The sequence below is a fragment of the Pelmatolapia mariae genome, linkage group LG22 (genome assembly GCF_036321145.2).
Source record: "Pelmatolapia mariae isolate MD_Pm_ZW linkage group LG22, Pm_UMD_F_2, whole genome shotgun sequence".
NCBI classification, from domain to species: Eukaryota; Metazoa; Chordata; class Actinopteri; order Cichliformes; family Cichlidae; genus Pelmatolapia; species Pelmatolapia mariae.
This window is the reverse complement of record NC_086245.2, coordinates 10688293-10710534: the sequence shown is the minus strand read 5'-3', so window position 1 is coordinate 10710534 and position 22242 is coordinate 10688293. Positions and strand designations below refer to the sequence as shown.

Genomic DNA, 22242 nt, shown 5'->3' with positions numbered 1-22242 from the left:
ACAACAAGCTGAAGTGGAAGATCAACACAGTGGTTGTGTACAAAAAAGGAGATGAGCAGACTCTATTTCCACCATATTCTGAGTTTTATTCACATTCTGAAGCAGATGATTCCTCCACAAAAGCATCATGCTCTATACTCCTCCTGCTGCTAATCACTAATACATCCAAAAGAGTAACACAAGAATTTCTCTCCTTCCCTCTCCTATACTACTCTAAATAAAAGATAAGAGAGCAGAAACATGCAAATCAAAGTTTATCTTCATGTTCACTTTTCCAGCAGCTCACTTAAGTGCACACCATTGTCTATTGTTACAGCCATGTCTGCAGCTAACAGCCTTTTAAGTTTTTGTGAATTATTTCCCTGCTGAAACAATAATTTAAACACATTTTGGAAAGAAATTTGGAACTCAACGGACCAGCCTACAAACTTATTATGGAGTTCTATCATTTCCTCTGGTTTTTCTCTATGTAAGTAAAACATAAAATTATAAATTGTGCTGTGTTTTTAATAGTTTATACTAGTGTTACTTTTAAGACTAATTTGTTGTAATTGCGAAAACATATTTAAATAGCAAATATTGCTAATATGCCTTAGTTTGGGGGTTTTTTCTGAATGAAAAAGAATTAACAGAGTAAAAATGTCTTCCTCTCATCAGAATAACCTGCTCAAGTTCACAGTCAGTTTTCAATGAAAACCCAGTCCTGAGTCAAAGCTCTTATAACCGGGAATGGATGAAGTCTATACCTGAAGAGACCCCACTATCTGCTATCGCTATCCCTGGAACACATGAAAGCTTAACATTATACAAAGGACTATTTGCAAGTTATTTGCAAAGTCAAGTTTGGAAATTGAAAGACCAACTTAATGTAGGAGTACGATATTTCGACTTGCATTCTAGAAATTGGATTCCTAAAAAAACCATTTATGTTGGGGATAGTCACTGGTTGATTGGGAAAGAAATTCCCTTGGGTGAAGTTCTTAGAGATATTCTTGATTTTTTAGAAAACCACAGTAGTGAGACTGTGATTCTAAAAGTGACATTCCATAAGTTATTTTTTCATAATAACAAGGATGCTGAAGACTTGATGAAGACAATAATTGACAAGTTCCGAAGTAAAATATGGACAAATACACTAGCACCAAAAATGAAGGATGCAAGGGGTAAGATTGTTTTTCTCAAGACTGATGTGTTTCGAGCTGGAACAGAAAGCCATGACTCACATTTCTTTGAACATAATATGCTAACAAATGTGGAAGAAAAAATAAAGAATATCAAGTCAAACCTTTGTAAACATCACATTATGGTTACTGGGGCATCAGCATCAACTACTGAGAAACCAATAAAATTGGCTCAAAAAGTTAACGAACAGATTTACAACTTTCTGAAGCAACACAGAACCAGTTCGAAAAATCATGGTTGCTTAGGTGTCATACGTATGGACTTCCCCAGTGCTGAAGTTATTAAAAAAATCACTGAACTCGAACCATGTAAATGTGGACATGGAGAAGGAACAGCACAAAGTGGAAAGAAGGGACCAGCAGCTGTACCAACAACTAAACTGACAACGTTACCTGTAGCCACAACTTCACCTAAACCAACAACTAGAATAATAATCATACCCAGACCTTCACCTGAACCAACATCAGCACCTACAACTTCACCTGAACCCACAACTTCACCTGAACCCACAACTAGAATAATAATCATACCCAGACCTTCACCTGAACCAACATCAGCACCTACAACTTCACCTAAACCCACAACTTCACCTGAACCCACAACTAGAATAATAATCATACCCAGACCTTCACCTGAACCAGCATCAGCACCTACAACTTCACCTGAACCCACAACTTCACCTGAACCCACAACTAGAATAATAATCATACCCAGACCTTCACCTGAACCAACATCAGCACTTACAACTTCACCTGAACCCACAACTTCACCTGAACCAACAACTAGAATAATAATCATACCCAGACCTTCACCTGAACCAACATCAGCACCTACAACTTCACCTGAACCCACAACTTCACCTGAACCCACAACTAGAATAATAATCATACCCAGACCTTCACCTGAACCAACATCAGCACCTACAACTTCACCTGAACCCACAACTTCACCTGAACCCACAACTTCACTTGAACCAACAGCATCACCTGAACGATCAACTTCACCTAAACCAATAGCTTCACCTGAACCATCAACTTCACCTGAACCCACAACTTCACCTGAACCCACAACTTCATCTGAACCATCAGCTTCACCTGAACCAACAGCTTCACCTGAACTAACAACTTCACCTGAACCTACAGCTTCACCTGAACTAACAACTTCACCTGAACCTACAGCTTCACCTGAACCATCAACTTCACCTGAACCAACAGCTTCATCTGAACCAACAGCTTCACCTGAACCCACAACTTCATCTGAAACAACAGCTTCACCTGAACCTACAGCTTCACCCGAGCCAACAACTTCACCTGAACCTACAGCTTCACCCGAGCTCACAACTTCACCTGAACCTACAGCTTCACCTGAACCATCAACTTCACCTGAACTCACAACTTCACCTGAACCATCAACTTCACCTGAACCAACAACTTCACCTGAACCAACAACTTCACCTGAACCAACAACTTCACCTGAACCTACAGCTTCACCTGAACCATCAACTTCACCTGAACTCACAACTTCACCTGAACCATCAACTTCACCTGAACCATCAACTTCACCTGAACCAACAACTTCACCTGAACCAACAGCTTCACCTGAACCATCAACTTCACCTGAACCAACAACTTCACCTGAACTAACAACTTCATCTGAACCAACAGCTTCACCTGAACCAACAACTTCACCTGAACCAACAACTTCACCTGAACTAACAACTTCACCTGAACCAACAGCTTCACCTGAACCATCAACTTCACCTGAACCAACAACTTCACCTGAACCAACAGCTTCACCTGAACCATCAACTTCACCTGAACCAACAACTTCACCTGAACTAACAACTTCATCTGAACCAACAGCTTCACCTGAACCAACAACTTCACCTGAACCTACAGCTTCACCTGAACCAACAACTTCACTTGAACCTACAACTTCACCAGAGCCAACAACTTCACCTGAACCAACAACTTCACCTGAACCAACAACTTCACCTGAACCAACAGCTTCACCTGAACCATCAACTTCACCTGAACCAACAACTTCACCTGAACCAACAGCTTCACCTGAACCATCAACTTCACCTGAACCAACAACTTCACCTGAACTAACAACTTCATCTGAACCAACAGCTTCACCTGAACCAACAACTTCACCTGAACCTACAGCTTCACCTGAACCAACAACTTCACTTGAACCTACAACTTCACCAGAGCCAACAACTTCACCAGAATCAAAAAAAATGGGACCAACACATTATTCTGTGCTTCCTGAACCAGTAATTGATTCACATCCTGTTGTTCCCCCTGTCACACAGCCTAAGAAAGAACACAAATTAGATGTACACTGGAGAAGGCGCAAGTGCTATAGAGGATAAGTGGAGTAATAAATGTAACAATAATAGTAATACTTAAGTAATAATTATTTGTAATAAATTACAGAAAAGGAATACAATTGTCAGTAAACAAATGTCTTAGAAATGGGAAAATGAAAATTCCGCATATTATAGTGTCAGTGATGAATTAAACTATCCTCGTTTACTTTCTCTTTTTTATTTTAGCTGTACCGGTACAGTAGACAGAATTTAAGAGAGAATTTAAACATTTTGTAAATAATCAGACATGTGGTCATATAATTACCACGGTACTTTAGATTTAAGGGTAGTTAAGTTGCTTTCAGAGTTCAGGTGCATAATTTTTTCACAGTTACTTATGTTATCAACAGGACTCAAGATGTTCACAAGTGATCTTTAACATGGTAAAATATAAGTTTGCAGTCATACTTGACCTTTCCTAGCAAGGCTAACAAGTGAGGTAATAGCTTTTAAAACATGTTTGGATTTCTCAGTATCCCCAGCAGTCACTGATATATTTTAACAACCATTAGAAATGTATATGAGTTTGGATAAATATCACATATGGAGGGGTTTTTGGTACCCTCTTAAAGAGGTTTAAACCAGAGCCAAAAGAAAATCACCTGTGTTAGAAATATTATTAAATTTTTAACCCATAAAATATAGAAAAAAATATACCGTCCATATTTAATTACAGAATATTAAAGCCCAATTACAGCAAACGGGAACTTTATCACAAATCCATGTGAAATTTAACAAGAAGCTTTTGAGAGGGAAATAACTAATTATTATTGGAGAAGAATTTCACGTTTATTATCATCTATTTTTTTCTTCTTAGTAAGTAGTTAGTTTAATGATCAACATTTGATAATAAAACTCTTAAAATTTTCAAAATCTACTAGTTAAATAATCCTAAATATTAGGAATAGAAGCTTTACTCTGTTTTATGTCATTTTAACTAATATGGTGAATATTAAATTCACCATTTAATGGATCTTAATATGAGGAATATAAGCTTTTCTATGTGTCTATATTTAATGCTAAACAGCATTAGAATAGTCTAAATATATAATATCAATATAAGAAAATGTCTCAAATGTTAAACAGTCAGCACCAGGAGTGATGAAGCGTCAAAACATTTGCTTAAAAGAATGGAGCTAAACTCATTATATTATATTATCCCAGCTCAGGACAGATGGCCAGCCTGACACAGGGATAATATAATATAATATAATATAATATAATATAATATAATATAATATAATATAATATAATATAATATAATATAATATAATATAATATAATATAATATAATATAATATAATATAAGCAGCACAGTGGCATGGTGGTTAGCACTGTTGCCGCACAGCAAGGCAAGAAGGTCCTGAGTTCAATTCCACCATCACACCGGGTTCTTTCTTTGTGGAGTTTGCATGTTCTCCCCGTGTTTGCATGGGTTCCTTCCGGGTACTCCGGCTTCCTCCCACCGTCCAAAGACATGCAGTTTGTGGGGATAGGTTAACTGATTAATCCTGGTCCAGCTAAAGAACTAGAGTATGTCAGCTAAAGAGTCCGGACAGTCTTATTCTTACATGTAGTGTATGTAAAATATGTAAAGGATAGAAAATTGAGCTAACTCATCACCTCCCTAACTATCTTTAAAGTCATATTTTACTAAAACTGCTACAACATGGCCTTCACATGTCTTTTACCATTTCCTTCTCTCTCAAATTTGTCTCAGTGTCTCTCTTTCTCTCTCCTACACTACTAAAAATAAAAGATTAGAGAGCAGAAACATGCAAATCACCGTTTATCTTTATGTTCACTGTTACAGCAGCTCACTTTACTGGAGACCATTGTCTATTGTTACAGCTATATCCGCACTAAATGTAAAAGCGTTTTGAAGTTTTGGGAATTCTTTTACAAATTAGCCGGTGAAAAAAAAATGTAAACGCATTTTGGAAAGAAATTTGGACACATCCTGACTGTCTGAGCTCAACAGACCAGCCTATAAACGAATTATGGAGATCTATCACTTCCTCTGCTTTTTCTCTATGTAAGTAAAACAAAAAATTATGGTAACACTTTAGAATAATTCACACTATAAACCATTAGTAAGGTATTAGTAAGTGCTTAATTCAGTGATATGTATTAGTAGTCATTTATATGTTTATTAGTGATTAATGAGCTCATATATAACGCGTTCATGGTATCATTAGAATGATTGTGTTGCACATTTATATATATATAATCCTTAAGATATGAGCTCGTTGTTTGTAAGTGTGTTAATAGAGGTTTTATACATACTTATTTCATGCTGTAATCCATGGCTAATTTAGACAGTTTATAGTTATTAGGTAAGTATTTTGTGTGACCTCATCTAAAGTGGGAACTGTTATTGCCTTATAAAACATTTATAAATGAAAAGAAAAGTACGTCAAGACTCAAACAAGTATTAGCTATCTTGACAATAGAAAAATTACAGACAACCTATAAAGAGATACAGAATATATTTATATACTGATAGCCAGATGCAAAAAAACAACCTATCTGAGAGCTGAAGAATACTGAAATGAGTTCGTAAGAGAGCTTTAATCGACAAAAATACTCTGAGCAGTCTTCCATTAAAATAAAAATTGAATAAGGTTATCACAAAACTGTGTGTCCATCATATTAAACTGATAATGCAGGAAAATGTCTTTGGGATTTTTAAGAGATTGGAATTCCTTTGGTTCATTCCTGAGTTTCAGCTTTCCTCTGGTTTGTAGTCTGTTAGCTAGATTTAGTCAGATAAGTCAGCGTCGAGTAGCTTCACTTCCAAAGTGCTCCTGAATTAAGTGTTATCACAGAGGTGAACTCAGCTGAAAAGAGATCTCCTTCTTCTTCTCATTTATATAAAACAGGGATGGTACTGCATTAATATCAGTAAATACCCGTATTTAATGGCCATAATAACAATAAAATCTGAATTCTCAAAATACTGCGCCGACTTTTTTTTCTGGTACAGCAATGCTTGCGCAGTATTCTACCTTTTTATATCCATCTTCTTTTTATTCTCTTTTTAGTAGCAGTCAATCTAACCATAATAAATATTAGTATTATTAGCTCTAATGGTGAACGAAAGGCAGCCCCTGCAGATGTACACAGTGTAACAATAACACAGGAATGAAGTAAGCTAGCATCAAACACAAAGGCAGAAATGTGTAAAACAACCATAACAGCAGTAACAGAGACTGTGTAAACAGAGACTGTGGCGCTAATGGGTCAAAAACATGGCTAAGAGGCTAGTTAGCCATGCTAGCTTAGCTCAGCTATACTCACAGAGAAACAGTTCCAGGACAGTTACTTCTGATGTGCACGTTTCTGAATCTCCTCTTTCAATCTACACAGCTGTTGTCCCAGACTACAGTTATCCCCAAGTAACACAACTTGTTTTACTGAGTGAGTCTCTAATCTACTCTAATCTGATTTCTCTTCCTTACACTAACTTCTCTGAATGTTTTGAATGAGAAGGAGGCCATGAAGTATTTTTTTCATTCCAGCTGAGTTTGCCTGTGTGAAAGCACAGGACTGGATATTCTGACTAATTAGTTTATTTCAGGAGCACTTTAGAACTGAACCTGACTGGACAATGACTGGACAATTTGGCTAAAGTTAGCTAATAGAGGATTTGGATCAGTGTTGTCAACTCCTCAGTAAGGAAAATCACTACTGGCTGTCCTAAAAGATGCTAGAAGTCACTAAATGATGTCATCGCCTAATTTGCATAATTGGTCATTCTTATAATTATAATTGTAACCGGTTCTGTGGAGAGAGAAATAACATCATGGAAGAGACATAAAGTGAGTAAAAAAACACCCTAAAAGCATTTAGAATATATTTAGAACTACACATTAAATTTCTTTTAGCAATTATTGTTTTTTTTAATGTCACCATTCCAACTTTCCTTCTTTATCTGGGCTTGGGACTGGCAAAAGTGACCCAAAATAGGCACTCTGGCACACTTTTTTCGTGTGTGTTTTTAAGTAGTTTTAAATCTTGTCACCCACAAAAAATAAGAGTAAAAGAAGAATTGACTGAGTGAGGACTATCCCCCGGCTGTGAGCACTTTGGCACTGGCGAGCAGCCCACGGCAGCACCCGCTGCTTGTTGAGAGTAAGAGCAATACGTGCTTTCACATCAAAATGTCATCATAAGTCTCCAGTAACACCAGCCAGAATTGTCGCTAGTCACTTTTTAGGAAAAAAAAAGTCACTAAGGGGGTCTAAAAACTCGCTAAATATAGTGAAAAAATTGCTAAGCTTGCAACACTGATTTGGATTTTCTCTATTTCTATGTGCTTTGCCTGTATCCTTTTTATGTGAGCTTATACTTTAGGTGTTGAGGTACTTTTATTTTAGTTTTTAAATCTTTATAAGGCAAAAATAGTCCTGGTTACACAAAATACTTAACAACTAGTAACTGTATGAATTAGCCATGGATTACAGTTTGAAATAAGTATGTATAAAACCTCTATTAACACACTCACAAACAATAAACTAATATCTAAAATCTTAATGATTATATATATAAATTCTTATCTAAATACTTTGTTGATCACTTATTTAGACTTTCTAAATTATACAATGAACACGCTGTATATGAGATCTTAAATCAAAAATAAACATTATATCTAGATTTATAAATTCTATAAGTTACATACTAAGGAGAAGGAATGCTTCATAAATGATGCATTAAGCACTTACTAATGCCTTACTAATGCTTGATAGTGTGACATTATTCTAAAGTGTTATCAGTCGTGAGCTTTATATTTGTTCTACTTACAAGTAAGACTTGTTGTGATTTGAAAACACATTCAGCAAATATTTCTGTCCTTCTTTTGTTTGGTATAGAAATAAACAATTAGAACCTTTTTTCTGACTTTGAAAGAATGATGAAAGAATTAAAAAATAGAAGTAAAAATGTCTTTCTCTCACCAGAATAACCTCCTGCTCAGGTTCATGGTTAGGTTTCAATGAAAACCCAGACCTGGATCCAAGATCTTATAACCTTGACTGGATGAAGTCTATACCTGAAGAGACCCCACTATCTGCTATCTCCATTCCTGGAACACACGAAAGCTTAACATTATACGGAGGACCACTTGCTATATGTCAAGTCTGGAATTTGACACAGCAACTTAATGTGGGAGTACGATATTTTGACTTGCATGCTGGGATTTGGTTGCCTACACAAAAAAATGTTTATATTCGGGATAGTCACTGGATGTTTTGGCAGCATACTGAATTAGATAATGTCCTCAGAGACATTCTTGATTTCTTAAGAGATCACAAAAGTGAGACAGTGATTTTGAAAGTGACATTACATGGTCTTTACAAGAAACAAGTTGCGCAGTTGACAAAGGAATTAATTGACAACTTCAGAAATAAAATATGGACACAGACGATGACACCAAACATGAAGGACGCAAGGGGCAATATTGTTTTTCTTCAGACTGATGTGTTTCATGCTGGAACAGAAAACCATGACTCACGTTTCTTTGAACGTAATAGGCTCAAAAATGTAGAAGAGAGACTAAAGCAAATCAAGTCACACATCTGTGAACATCACATTGTGGTGACTGAGACATCAACGTCACTTTTTAACAGTCCAAAAATGTTTGCTCAAAATGTTAACAAGTGGCTTTACAACTTTGTGGACCGGCATAAAAAAATCTCTAAAAACTATGGTTGCTTAGGTGTCATAAGTATGAACTTCCCAAGTGCTCAGCTTATTAAAAACATCATTCAGCTCAAACCATGTAAATGTGGCCAAAGACCAGAAAGAGGAAAAAGTGGAAAGGAGCAACAAAAACCATTTGGACCAAAGATTAATACAGAATCGCCATCATCTGAGCAGCATACCACCAGTTCAACTGAATCACCACAACAACCTGAACCAGCGGCTGAACCAACTAATGCACCTGCACCAAAAGGTGCACCTCAACCAGTCACTGCACCTGAACCAACAGCTGCACCTGAACCAGTACCTGAACCACCCACAACATCTGAACCAACAGTTACACCTGAACCAGTATCTGAACCGTCCACTGCACCTGAACCAACAGCTGCACCCGAACCAGTACCTGAACCAACAGCTGCACCTGAACCAGTACCTGAACCATCCACTGCACCAGAACCAGTACCTGAACCACCCACAACACCTGAACCAGCAGCTGCACCTGAACCAGCAGCTGCACCTGAACCAGTACCTGAACCACCCACAACACCTGAACCAGCAGCTGCACCTGAACCAACAGTTACACCTGAACCAGTACCTGAACCATCCACTGCACCTGAACCAACAGCTGTACCTAAACCAGTACCTGAACCAACAGCTGTACCTGAACCAGTACCGGAACCAACAGCTATACTTGAACCAGTATCTGAACTATCCACTGCACCTGAACCAGTCACTGAACCAACAGCTGCACCTGAACCATTACCTGAACCAACAGTTGCACCTGAACCATTACCTGAACCAACAGTTACACCTGAACCAGTACCTGAACCAACAGTTGCACCTGAACCAGTACCTGAACCAGCAGCTGCACCTGAACCAGTACCTGAACCACCCACAACACCTGAACCAGCAGCTGCACCTGAACCAACAATTACACCTGAACCAGTACCTGAACCATCCACTGCACCTGAACCAACAGCTGCACCTGAACCAGTACCTGAACCACCCACAACATCTGAACCAACAGTTACACCTGAACCAGTATCTGAACCGTCCACTGCACCTGAACCAACAGCTGCACCCGAACCAGTACCTGAACCAACAGCTGCACCTGAACCAGTACCTGAACCATCCACTGCACCAGAACCAGTACCTGAACCACCCACAACACCTGAACCAGCAGCTGCACCTGAACCAGTACCTGAACCAGCAGCTGCACCTGAACCAGTACCTGAACCACCCACAACACCTGAACCAGCAGCTGCACCTGAACCAACAGCTGCACCTGAACCAGGATCTGAACCATCCACTGCACCTGAGCCAACAGCTGCATCTGAATCAGTACCTGAACCAACAGCTGTACCTGAACCAGTACTTGAACCAACAGCTGCACCTGAACCGGTACCTAAACCATCCACGGTACCTGAACCAGTACCTCAACCATTCGCTGCACCTGAACCAACAGCTGCACCTGAACCAGTACCTGAACCATCCACTGCACCTGAACCAACAGCTGCATCTGAACCCATGGCTGCACCTGAATCAACAGCTGCATCTGAACCAATACCTGAACCATCCCCTGCACCTGAGCCAACAGCTGCACCTGAGCCAACAGCTGCACCTGAACCAACAGCTGCATCTGAACCCACGGCTGGACCTGAACCAATACCTGAACCATCCACTACACCCAAACAACCAGATGCAACTGAAGGAACTGCTGCACCTGAACCACTATCATAAGTCTGGATAAATGTGGAGTTTTTGGGACCCTCCTAAAGAGTCTTAAGCCAGAGTGAAAAGAAAATCACAAGCATTATGGGTTTTATTTACTCAATTATAATAGAAAATATTGTGTTGTCAAGTCACAAAAAAACAAAAAAACAACCATAGATCTTCTCCTGCATAAGAAAGTGGTTCTAAGCCCCCAAACTCAATCTGAGACAATAAAAACCTTCATGGTAAAACATAAGACTTATATGTTAACTTAGAATGTGTTAAAAAATGTGATTAAATTGTAACCCATAAAATACAGAAAAAATATACCGTCTGTATTTAATTACAGTAGATTAAAGCCCAACTGCTTCATATTAACACACAGCAAATGAAAACTTTACCACAAAACAAATGTGTGAGAAATTTAACGAGGAGCTAAGTTTGTCTCTTTTTAGCCAACTTTTGGGCGAGAAACAGACCTATTAGTAATGGAGAAGAATTTCACTTTTATTTATTGAATTGTAGCAGTGACTGCCAGTTATTTTTCTCTTCTGTTTACTTATGTGATATTAAAGTTAGTAAACTGAAGTTTTCCCAGCAGGAATGCCAAACATTGCCTGGTTTCAACTGTTAAAACTGAATGTCTTGATGCATGCTCAATCGTCCAGGTAGATAAATCCCAAAAGATTGATTCTGTTCATCTGGACATATGGTTCGTAACTTGGATGAGTGACAAGACGTTTCTCCCGCTGGAAACGCTACATCCAGATGAACAGAATCAACCTTTTGGGGGTTTTAAAACTGAAGAATTTTCTCCATCTTGTTTGATTATTAATTATAACATTGGGATTCAGCTATGATTATCAAACCATTTTTTACCATAATTTTAGTCATTCATTGAAAGGAAAACAAATCAATACCGAAATAATTAGCTGTGACTGTGAATATAAATAATAATGAGTAGCAGAACATAAACAAATTATAAAGAAATATGATTTATGACATGAATATGACAGATTTTCTTAATTTATATAATTTACAAGGCCAATGATTAGTTTACTGATCCACATTAGATCATAAAACACTTAAAAAATTTCCAAAATCTACTAGTTAGATAATCCTAAATATTAGGAATAGAAGCTTTACTCTGTTTTATGTCATTTTAACTAATATGTAATACTCAGGTAATTGTTGTACCCAGTATCATGTCCATGAAAACTAAATTTTCATGGAAAAATTCACTGGCTAAGGGTTCTAAATATGAGAAAGATATGCTTTTCTATGTTTCTACATTTATGAAAAAACAGCATTAAAATAGTCTAAATAAATAATATCAATATAAGAAAATGCCTCAAATGTTAAATGGTCACCACATTCCACATTAGACTTTAAAACTTTGCTTAAAAGAATGAAGCTTAACTGTTGGATTAGATTAGATATTTATCGTGTCTTTATGGTGAAGTAAAAGTTTATTGAAAATTGACTATGCTGTATGTATCTCTATTCCAATTGCTGATGCTGATATATGTCTCTGTAGCTGATTTGAGTAGTCATGCTCCCCTGTTGTGGCACAAACTTCCTGAACACCTGCAGTAATCTTCATTTAAATCAGGGCTGAAAACTTTTAGCCCTGATTTAAGCCCTTTTATTCTGAGTGCCCTGCCAATTAAATAATTTATGTGACAAAGCTGTTTGTTAAGTTTGAATAAAGAAAATCATTGTCTTAAATTCATATTGATGACTCTTACCAAAATCCTTCTAGAAACACTTCCAGGTACTCAGCAGCCACACTAAATCCCATCTAGGCATTTTTTGTAATTTTTTTGAAGCACTACCTAAGTTAACTTTAATTTCAGTGGTTAAGGTTAATAAAAAAAACAGAATATACAGACTATCCAGTCAAATAAGATTTGATGAGTTGACAGATTAAATCAGGCAGGAGTCTCTGTGGTCTGCAATGTTTGTAGACAACATTGTGATCTATATTGATAGTGGAGAGCAGGTGGACGAGAGCCTGGTGTGAAAGAGGAGGGATAGGGTGAGATGGAGGCAGATGACCCCTAAAGGAAGGAGCAAAAAGAAAAGGCATTGTCCTTTTGATGTCATTAAACAGAATAAAGGTTTAAAGCAGAGGCTGAATTCAACATTCTAAAACTATGTTCATCAAGTGACCTGGTTGATGTTTATAGCTCCAATTTACAGTTAAGACAACTGTATCCCACTTTTCATGTAATTGTATTCTTATATTGATCTCCCCATTAGCACAGTGTTGTGGCTCTGATGAGTGTGGGTGAAATGATGAACCAATTCTTGAAGATTTCCTTATATAACTCACAGGCTGAATCCAAAACTATTAAGGTGTTCCAGCTAAAGAACGTAGAAGTGTGTCAGCTAAAGTGTCGCAAAACTCTTGGGGATGCCTAAAAACAGATATTCGGTGAAGGAATACTCTTGCATGTAGTGCATGTAGATATGTAGTCTATGTAAAATATGTAAAGGATAGCCAGTTGAGCTGACTCATCACCTCCCTGACTGTCTTCAAAGTCATATTTTACTAAATAAACTGCTACAACATGGCCTGCACACCTCTTTTACAACGTCTCGCTCTCCATTTGTCTCAGTGTCTCTCTTTCTCTCTCCTACACTACTCTAACTATAAGATTAGAGAACAGAAACATGCAAATCAAAGGTTATCTTTATGTTCACTGTTACAACAGCTCACTTTACCAGAGACCATTGTCTATTGTCACAGCCATGTCCGGAGCTAAATGTAAAAGCATTTTGGAGTTTTGTAAATTCTTTTACAAATTGGTTGGTGAGAAAAAAATGTAAACGCATGTTGGAAAGAAATTTGGACACATCCTGACTGTCTGAGCTCAACAGACCAGCCTATAAACGAATTATGGAGATCTATCACTTCCTCTGCTTTTTCTCTATGTAAGTAAAACAAAAAATTATGGTAACACTTTAGAATAATTCACACTATAAACCATTAGTAAGGTATTAGTAAGTGCTTAATTCAGTGATATGTATTAGTAGTCATTTATATGTTTATTAGTGATTAATGAGCTGAGCTTCATGGAACAACCAGATTATGGGGATCTATAATTTTCTCTCCTTTTTCTCTATGTAAGTAAGACAATATTATTGATTTTATAATAATAGTTTATAATTATTTTACTTTTGAAACTGACTTATTGTGATGGGAAAGAGTATTCGGCAAATATTTCTGTCTTCCTTTTTCTTGTTGTAGAAATAAACAATTAGAACTGCTTTTTTGACTTTGAAAGAACGATGAAAGAATTAAAAATAGAAGTAAAAATGTCTTCCTCTCACCAGAATAACCTCCTGCTCAGGTTCATGGTTAGGTTTCAATGAAAATCCAGACCTGGATCCAAGATCTTATAACCTTGACTGGATGAAGTCTATACCTGAAGAGACCCCACTATCTGCTATCTCCATTCCTGGAACACACGAAAGCTTAACATTATACGGAGGACCACTTGCTATATGTCAAGTTTGGAATTTGAAGCAGCAACTTAATGTGGGAGTACGATATTTTGACTTGCATGCTGGGATTTGGTTGCCTACAAAAAAAAATGTTTATATTCGGGATAGTCACTGGATGTTTTGGCAGCATACTGAATTAGATAATGTCCTCAGAGACATTCTTGATTTCTTAAGAGATCACAAAAGTGAGACAGTGATTTTGAAAGTGACATTACATGGTCTTTACAAGAAACAAGTTGCGCAGTTGACAAAGGAATTAATAGACAACTTCAGAAATAAAATATGGACACAGACGATGGCACCAAACATGAAGGTCGCAAGGGGCAATATTGTTTTTCTCCAGACTGATGTGTTTCATGCTGGAACAGAAAACCATGACTCACGTTTCTTTGAACGTAATAGGCTCAAAAATGTAGAAGAGAGACTAAAGCAAATCAAGTCACACATCTGTGAACATCACATTGTGGTGACTGAGACATCAACGTCAGTTTTTAACAGTCCAAAAACGTTGGCTCGAAATGTCAATGAGCAGCTTTACGACTTTGTGGACCGGCATAAAAAAATCTCTAAAAACCATGGTTGCTTAGGTGTCATAAGTATGAACTTCCCAAGTGCTCAGCTTATTAAAAACATCATTCAGCTCAAACCATGTGAATGTGGCCAAGGTCCGGAAGGAGGAGGAAGTGGAAAGGAGCAACAAAAACCATTTGGGGCAAAGATTAATACAGAATCACCGTCATCTGAGCAGCATACCACCAGTTCACCTGAAACACGAACACAACCTGAACCAGCGGCTAAACCAACTAATGTACCTGCACCAGGAGGTGCACCAAAAAGCACAGCGACACTTGAACGAGTCACTGAACCATCCACTGAATCTGAATCAATAGATACTTCTGAACCAGTCTTTGAACCAACAACCACATCTGAAATGACAGTTAAAGCTGAACCAGTCACTGAACTATCCACTCTATCTGAATCCGTGGGTAGTTCTGAAACCGTCGCTGAACAAACAACCACATCTGAAAGAACAGTTGAAAATGAACCAGTCACTGAACCGTCCACTCCATCTGAAACCACAGTTACTTCTGAACCAGTCAGTGAACCATTTACGACATTTGAAGCAATGGTTTCTTCAGAACCTGTCACTGAAACATCCACTCCATCTGAATCAATGGTTACTTCTGAAACAGTCACTGAAACAACAACAGCATCTGAAACACCAGTTGAAACTGAACTAGTGGCTGAACCATCTACTCCATTTGAATCAGTGGTTACTTCTGAAGCTGTCACAGAACCATCCACTCCTTCTGAATCAGTGGTTACTTCTGAACCAGTCACTGAACCATCCACTCCTTCTGAATCAGTGGTTACGTCTGAAGCTATCACAGAACCATCCACGCCATCTGAATCAGTGGTTACTCCTGAAGCTGTCACTGAACCATCTACTCCATCTGAATCAATTGTTACTTCAGAACCAGTCACTGAACCACCAACTCCATCTGAATCAATTGTTACTTCTGAAGCAGTCACTGAACCAACAACCGCATTTGAAACACCACTTGAAACTGAACCAGTCCCTGAACCAGTGGTTACATCTGAATCAGTGGTTACTTCTGAACCTGTCACCGAACCATCCAGTCCACCTGAATCAATTACTTCAGCACCAGGATCGGAACCACCAATTCCATCTGAATCATTGATTACTTCTGAAGCTGTCACTGAAACATCTACTCCATCTGAATCAATTGTTACTTCAGAATCAGTCACTGAACCACCAACTCCATCTGAATCAATTGTTACTTCAGAACCAGTCACTGAACCACCAACTCCATCTGAATCAATGGTTACTTCTGAAGCAGTCACTGAACCAGCAACCGCATTTGAAACACCACTTGAAACTGAACCAGTCCCTGAACCAGTGGTTACATCTGAATCAGTGGTTACTTCTGAACCTGTCACCGAACCATCCAGTCCACCTGAATCAATTACTTCAGCACCAGGATCGGAACCACCAATTCCATCTGAATCATTGATTACTTCTGAAGCTGTCACTGAAACATCTACTCCATCTGAATCAATTGTTACTTCAGAACCAGTCACTGAACCACCAACTCCATCTGAATCAATGGTTACTTCTGAATCAGTAACTGAACCATCTACTCCATCTGAATCAATGGTTACTTCTGAATCAGTCACTGAACCATCCACTCCATCTGAATCAATGGTTACTTCTGGAGCTGTCACTGAACCATCCACTCCACCTGAATCAATGGTTACTTCAGTAACAGGCATTGAACCACCAACTCCATCTGAATCAGTGGTTACTTCTGAAGCTGTCACTGAACCATCCACTCCTTCTGAAACAGTGGTTACTTCTGAAGCTGTCACTGAACCATCTACGGCATCTGAATCAGTCGTTACTTCTGAACCAGTCCGTGAACCATCTACTCCATCTGAACCAATGATTACTTCAGAACCAGTCACTGAACCAACAACCGCACCTGAAAAACCTTATGAAACTGAACCAGCCACTGAACCATCCACTCCACCTGAATCAGTGGTTACTTCTGAACCAGTCCCTGAACCAACAACCGCATCTGAAGCACCGGTTGACACTGAACCAGCCACTGAACCACCTACTCCATCTGAATCAATTGTTACTTCAGAACCAGTCACTGAACCAACAACCCCATCTGAAACACCAGTTGACACTGAACCAGTCACTGAACCGTCCACTTCACTTGAATCAGTCGTTACTTCTGAAGCTGTCACAGAACCATCCACTCCATCTGAATCAGTGGTTACTCCTGAAACTGTCACTGAACCATCGACTCCATCTGATTCAGTGGTTACTTCAGAACCAGTCACTGAACCACCCACTCCATCTAAATCAATGGTTACTTCTGAATCAGTCACTGAACCATCCACTCCATCTGAATCAATGGTTACTTCTGAAGCAGTCACTGAACCAACAACCGCATCTGAAACACCACTTGAAACTGAACCAGTGACTGAACCATCCACTCCATCTGAATCAATGGTTACTTCTGAAGTTGTCACTGAACCATCTACGGTATCTGAATCAGTCGTAACTTCTGAACCAGTCCCTGAACCATCTACTCCATCTGAACCAATGGTTACTTCAGAACCAGTCCCTGAACCAACAACCGCACCTGAAACACCGGTTGAAACTGAACCAGCCACTGAACCACCTACTCCATCTGAATCAATTGTTACTTCAGAACCAGTCACTGAACCATCAACCCCATCTGAAACACCAGTTGACACTGAACCAGTCACTGAACTATCCACTTCATCTGAATCAGTTGTTACTTCTCAAGCTGTCACAGAACCATCCACTCCATCTGAATCAATGGTTACTTCTGAAGCAGTCACTGAACCAACAACCGCATCTGAATCAATGGTTACTTCTGAAGCAGTCACTGAACCAACAACCGCATCTGAAAGACCACTTGAAACTGAACCAGTCACTGAACCATCCACTCCATCTGAACCAATGGTTACTTCAGAACCAGTCACTAAACCAACAACAGCATCTGAAACACCTTATGAAACTGAACCAGCCACTGAACCATCCACTCCATCTGAATCAATTGTTACTTCAGAACCAGTCACTGAACCAACTACCCCATCTGAAACACCAGTTGACACTGAACCACTCACTGAACCATCCACTTCATCTGAATCAGTGGTTACTTCTGAATCTGTCACAGAACCATCTACGGCATCTGAATCAGTCGTTACTTCTGAACCAGTCCCTGAACCAACAACCGCATCTGAAACACCACTTGAAACTGAACCAGTGACTGAACCATCCACTCCATCTGAAGTAATGGTTACTTCAGAACCAGTCACTGAACTATCCACTCCATCTGAATCAGTCGTTACTTCTGAACCAGTCACTGAACCATCCACTCCATCTGAACCAATGGTTACTTCAGAACCAGTCACTGAACCAACAACCGCATCTGAAACACCTTATGAAACTGAACCAGCCACTGAACCATCCACTCCATCTGAATCAATTGTTACTTCAGAACCAGTCACTGAACCAACTACCCCATCTGAAACACCAGTTGACACTGAACCACTCACTGAACCATCCACTCCATCTGAATCAGTGGCTACTTCTGAACCAGTCACTGAACCATCTAGTGCATCTGATTCAGTGGTTACTTCAGAACCAGTGACTGAACCACCCACTCCATCTGAAGCAATGGTTACTTCAGAACCAGTCACTGAACCATCCACTCCATCTGAAGCAATGGTTACTTCAGAACCAGTCACTGAACCATCCACTCGATCTGAAGCAATGGTTACTTCAGAACCAGCCACTGAACCATCCACTCCATCTGAATCAATTGTTACTTCAGAACCAGTCACTGAACCAACTACCCCATCTGAAACACCAGTTGACACTGAACCACTCACTGAACCATCCACTTCATCTGAATCAGTGGTTACTTCTGAATCTGTCACTGAACCATCTACGGTATCTGAATCAATCGTTACTTCTGAACCAGTTCCTGAACCAACAACCGCATCTGAAAGACCAGTTGAAACTGAACCAGCCACTGAACCACCTACTCCATCTGAATCAATTGTTACTTCAGAACCAGTCACTGAACCAACAACCCCATCTGAAACACCAGTTGACACTGAACCAGTCACTGAACTATCCACTTCATCTGAATCAGTCGTTGCTTCTCAAGCTGTCACAGAACCATCCACTCCATCTGAATCAGTGGTTACTTCTGAACCAGCCACTGAACCATCCACTCCATCTGAATCAGTGGTTACTTCAGAACCAGTCACTGAACCAAGAACCCCATCTGAAACACCAGTTGACACTGAACCAGTCACTGAACTATCCACTTCATCTGAATCAGTTGTTACTTCTCAAGCTGTCACAGAACCATCCACTCCATCTGAATCAGTGGTTACTTCTGAACCAGCCAGTGAACAATCGACTCCATCTGAATCAATAGTTACTTCAGAACCAGTCACTGAACCAACAACCCCATCTGAAACACCAGTTGACACTGAACCAGTCACTGAACCATCCACTCCATCTCATTCTGTGGTTACTTCAGAACCAGTGACTGAACCACCCACTCCATCTGAAGCAATGGTTACTTCAGAACCAGTCACTGAACCATCCACTCCATCTGAAGCAATGGTTACTTCAGAACCAGTCACTGAACCATCCACTCCATCTGAAGCAATGGTGACTTCAGAACCAGTCACTGAACCATCCACTCCATCCGAATCAAAGGTTACTTCTGAAGCAGTCACTGAACCAACAACCGCATCTGAAACACCACTTGAAACTGAACCAGTGACTGAACCAACAACCGCATCTGAAACACCTTATGAAACTGAACCAGCCACTGAACCATCCACTCCATCTGAATCAATTGTTACTTCAGAACCAGTCACTGAACCAACAACCCCATCTGAAACACCAGTTGACACTGAACAAGGCACTGAACCATCCACTCCATCTGAATCAGTGGCTACTTCTGAACCAGTCACTGAACCATCTAGTGCATCTGATTCAGTGGTTACTTCAGAACCAGTGACTGAACCACCCACTCCATCTGAAGCAATGGTTACTTCAGAACCAGTCACTGAACCATCCACTCCATCTGAAGCAATGGTTACTTCAGAACCAGTCACTGAACCATCCACTCGATCTGAAGCAATAGTTACTTCAGAACCAGCCACTGAACCATCCACTCCATCTGAATCAATTGTTACTTCAGAACCAGTCACTGAACCAACTACCTCATCTGAAACACCAGTTGACACTGAACCACTCACTGAACCATCCACTTCATCTGAATCAGTGGTTACTTCTGAATCTGTCACTGAACCATCTACGGTATCTGAATCAGTCGTTACTTCTGAACCAGTTCCTGAACCAACAACCGTATCTGAAACACCACTTGACACTGAACTAGTCACAGAACCATCCACTCCATCTGAATCAGTGGTTACTTCAGAACCAGTCACTGAACCAAGAACCCCATCTGAAACACCAGTTGACAGTGAACCAGTCACTGAACTATCCACTTCATCTGAATCAGTTGTTACTTCTCAAGCTGTCACAGAACCATCCACTCCATCTGAATCAGTGGTTACTTCTGAACCAGCCACTGAACAATCGACTCCATCTGAATCAATAGTTTCTTCAGAACCAGTCACTGAACCAACAACCCCATCTGAAACACCAGTTGACACTGAACCAGTCACTGAACCATCCACTCCATCTCATTCGGTGGTTACTTCAGAACCAGTGACTGAACCACCCACTCCATCTGAAGCAATGGTTACTTCAGAACCAGTCACTGAACCATCCACTCCATCTGAAGCAATGGTTACTTCAGAACCAGTCACTGAACCATCCACTCCATCTGAAGCAATGGTTACTTCAGAACCAGTCACTGAACCATCCACTCCATCCGAATCAAAAGTTACTTCTGAAGCAGTCACTGAACCAACAACCGCATCTGAAACACCACTTGAAACTGAACCAGTGACTGAACCAACAACCGCATCTGAAACACCTTATGAAACTGAACCAGCCACTGAACCATCCACTCCATCTGAATCAATTATTACTTCAGAACCAGTCACTGAACCAACAACCCCATCTGAAACACCAGTTGACACTGAACCAGTCACTGAACTATCCACTTCATCTGAATCAGTCGTTACTTCTCAAGCTGTCACAGAACCATCCACTCCATCTGAATCAGTGGTTACTTCTGAACCAGCCACTGAACCATCGACTCCATCTGAACCAATTGTTACTTCAGAACCAGTCACTGAACCAACAACCCCATCTGAAACACCAGTTGACACTGAACCAGTCACTGAACCATCCACTCCATCTGAATCAGTGGCTACTTCTGAACCAGTCACTGAACCATCTAGTGCATCTCATTCAGTGGTTACTTCAGAACCAGTGACTGAACCACCCACTCCATCTGAAGCAATGGTTACTTCAGAACCAGTGACTGAACCACCCACTCCATCTGAAGCAATGGTTACTTCAGAACCAGTCACTGAACCATCCACTCCATCTGAAGCAATGGTTACTTCAGAACCAGTCACTGAACCACCCACTCCATTCGAATCAATGGTTACTTCTGAAGCAGTCACTGAACCAACTACCCCATCTGAAACACCAGTTGACACTGAACCACTCACTGAACCATCCACTTCATCTGAATCAGTGGTTACTTCTGAATCTGTCACAGAACCATCTACGGTATCTGAATCAGTCGTTACTTCTGAACCAGTCCCTGAACCAACAACCGCATCTGAAAGACCAGTTGAAACTGAACCACCTACTCCATCTGAATCAATTGTTACTTCAGAACCAGTCACTGAACCAACAACCCCATCTGAAACACCACTTGACACTGAACTACTCACAGAACCATCCACTCCATCTGAATCAGTGGTTACTTCAGAACCAGTCACTGAACCAACAACCCCATCTGAAACACCAGTTGACACTGAACCACTCACTGAACCATCCACTCCATCTGATTCAGTGGTTACTTCAGAACCAGTGACTGAACCACCCACTCCATCTGAAGCAATGGTTACTTCAGAACCAGTCACTGAACCATCCACTCCATCTGAAGCAATGGTTACTTCAGAACCAGTCACTGAACCATCCACTCCATCTGAAGCAATGGTTACTTCAGAACCAGTCACTGAACCAT

At 39.8% G+C, this 22242-nt stretch overlaps 1 protein-coding gene across 1 annotated transcript; it reads left to right on the top strand.

The window, feature by feature from the left end:
• The first annotated feature begins 9491 nt into the window (after nucleotides 1-9491).
• LOC135932551 (involucrin) lies at nucleotides 9492-11006 on the top strand. The gene has a single exon (XM_065470037.1). The coding sequence runs from the start codon at nucleotides 9492-9494 to the stop codon at nucleotides 11004-11006; it is 1515 nt and encodes a 504-aa protein (XP_065326109.1).
• Nucleotides 11007-22242: the final 11236 nt, after the last annotated feature.

What these genes read in the sequence shown, in the direction of transcription:
- LOC135932551 (XM_065470037.1), top strand. Translation starts at nt 9,492, where the DNA reads ATGCACCTGCACCAAAAGGTGCACCTCAACCAGTCACTGCACCTGAAC.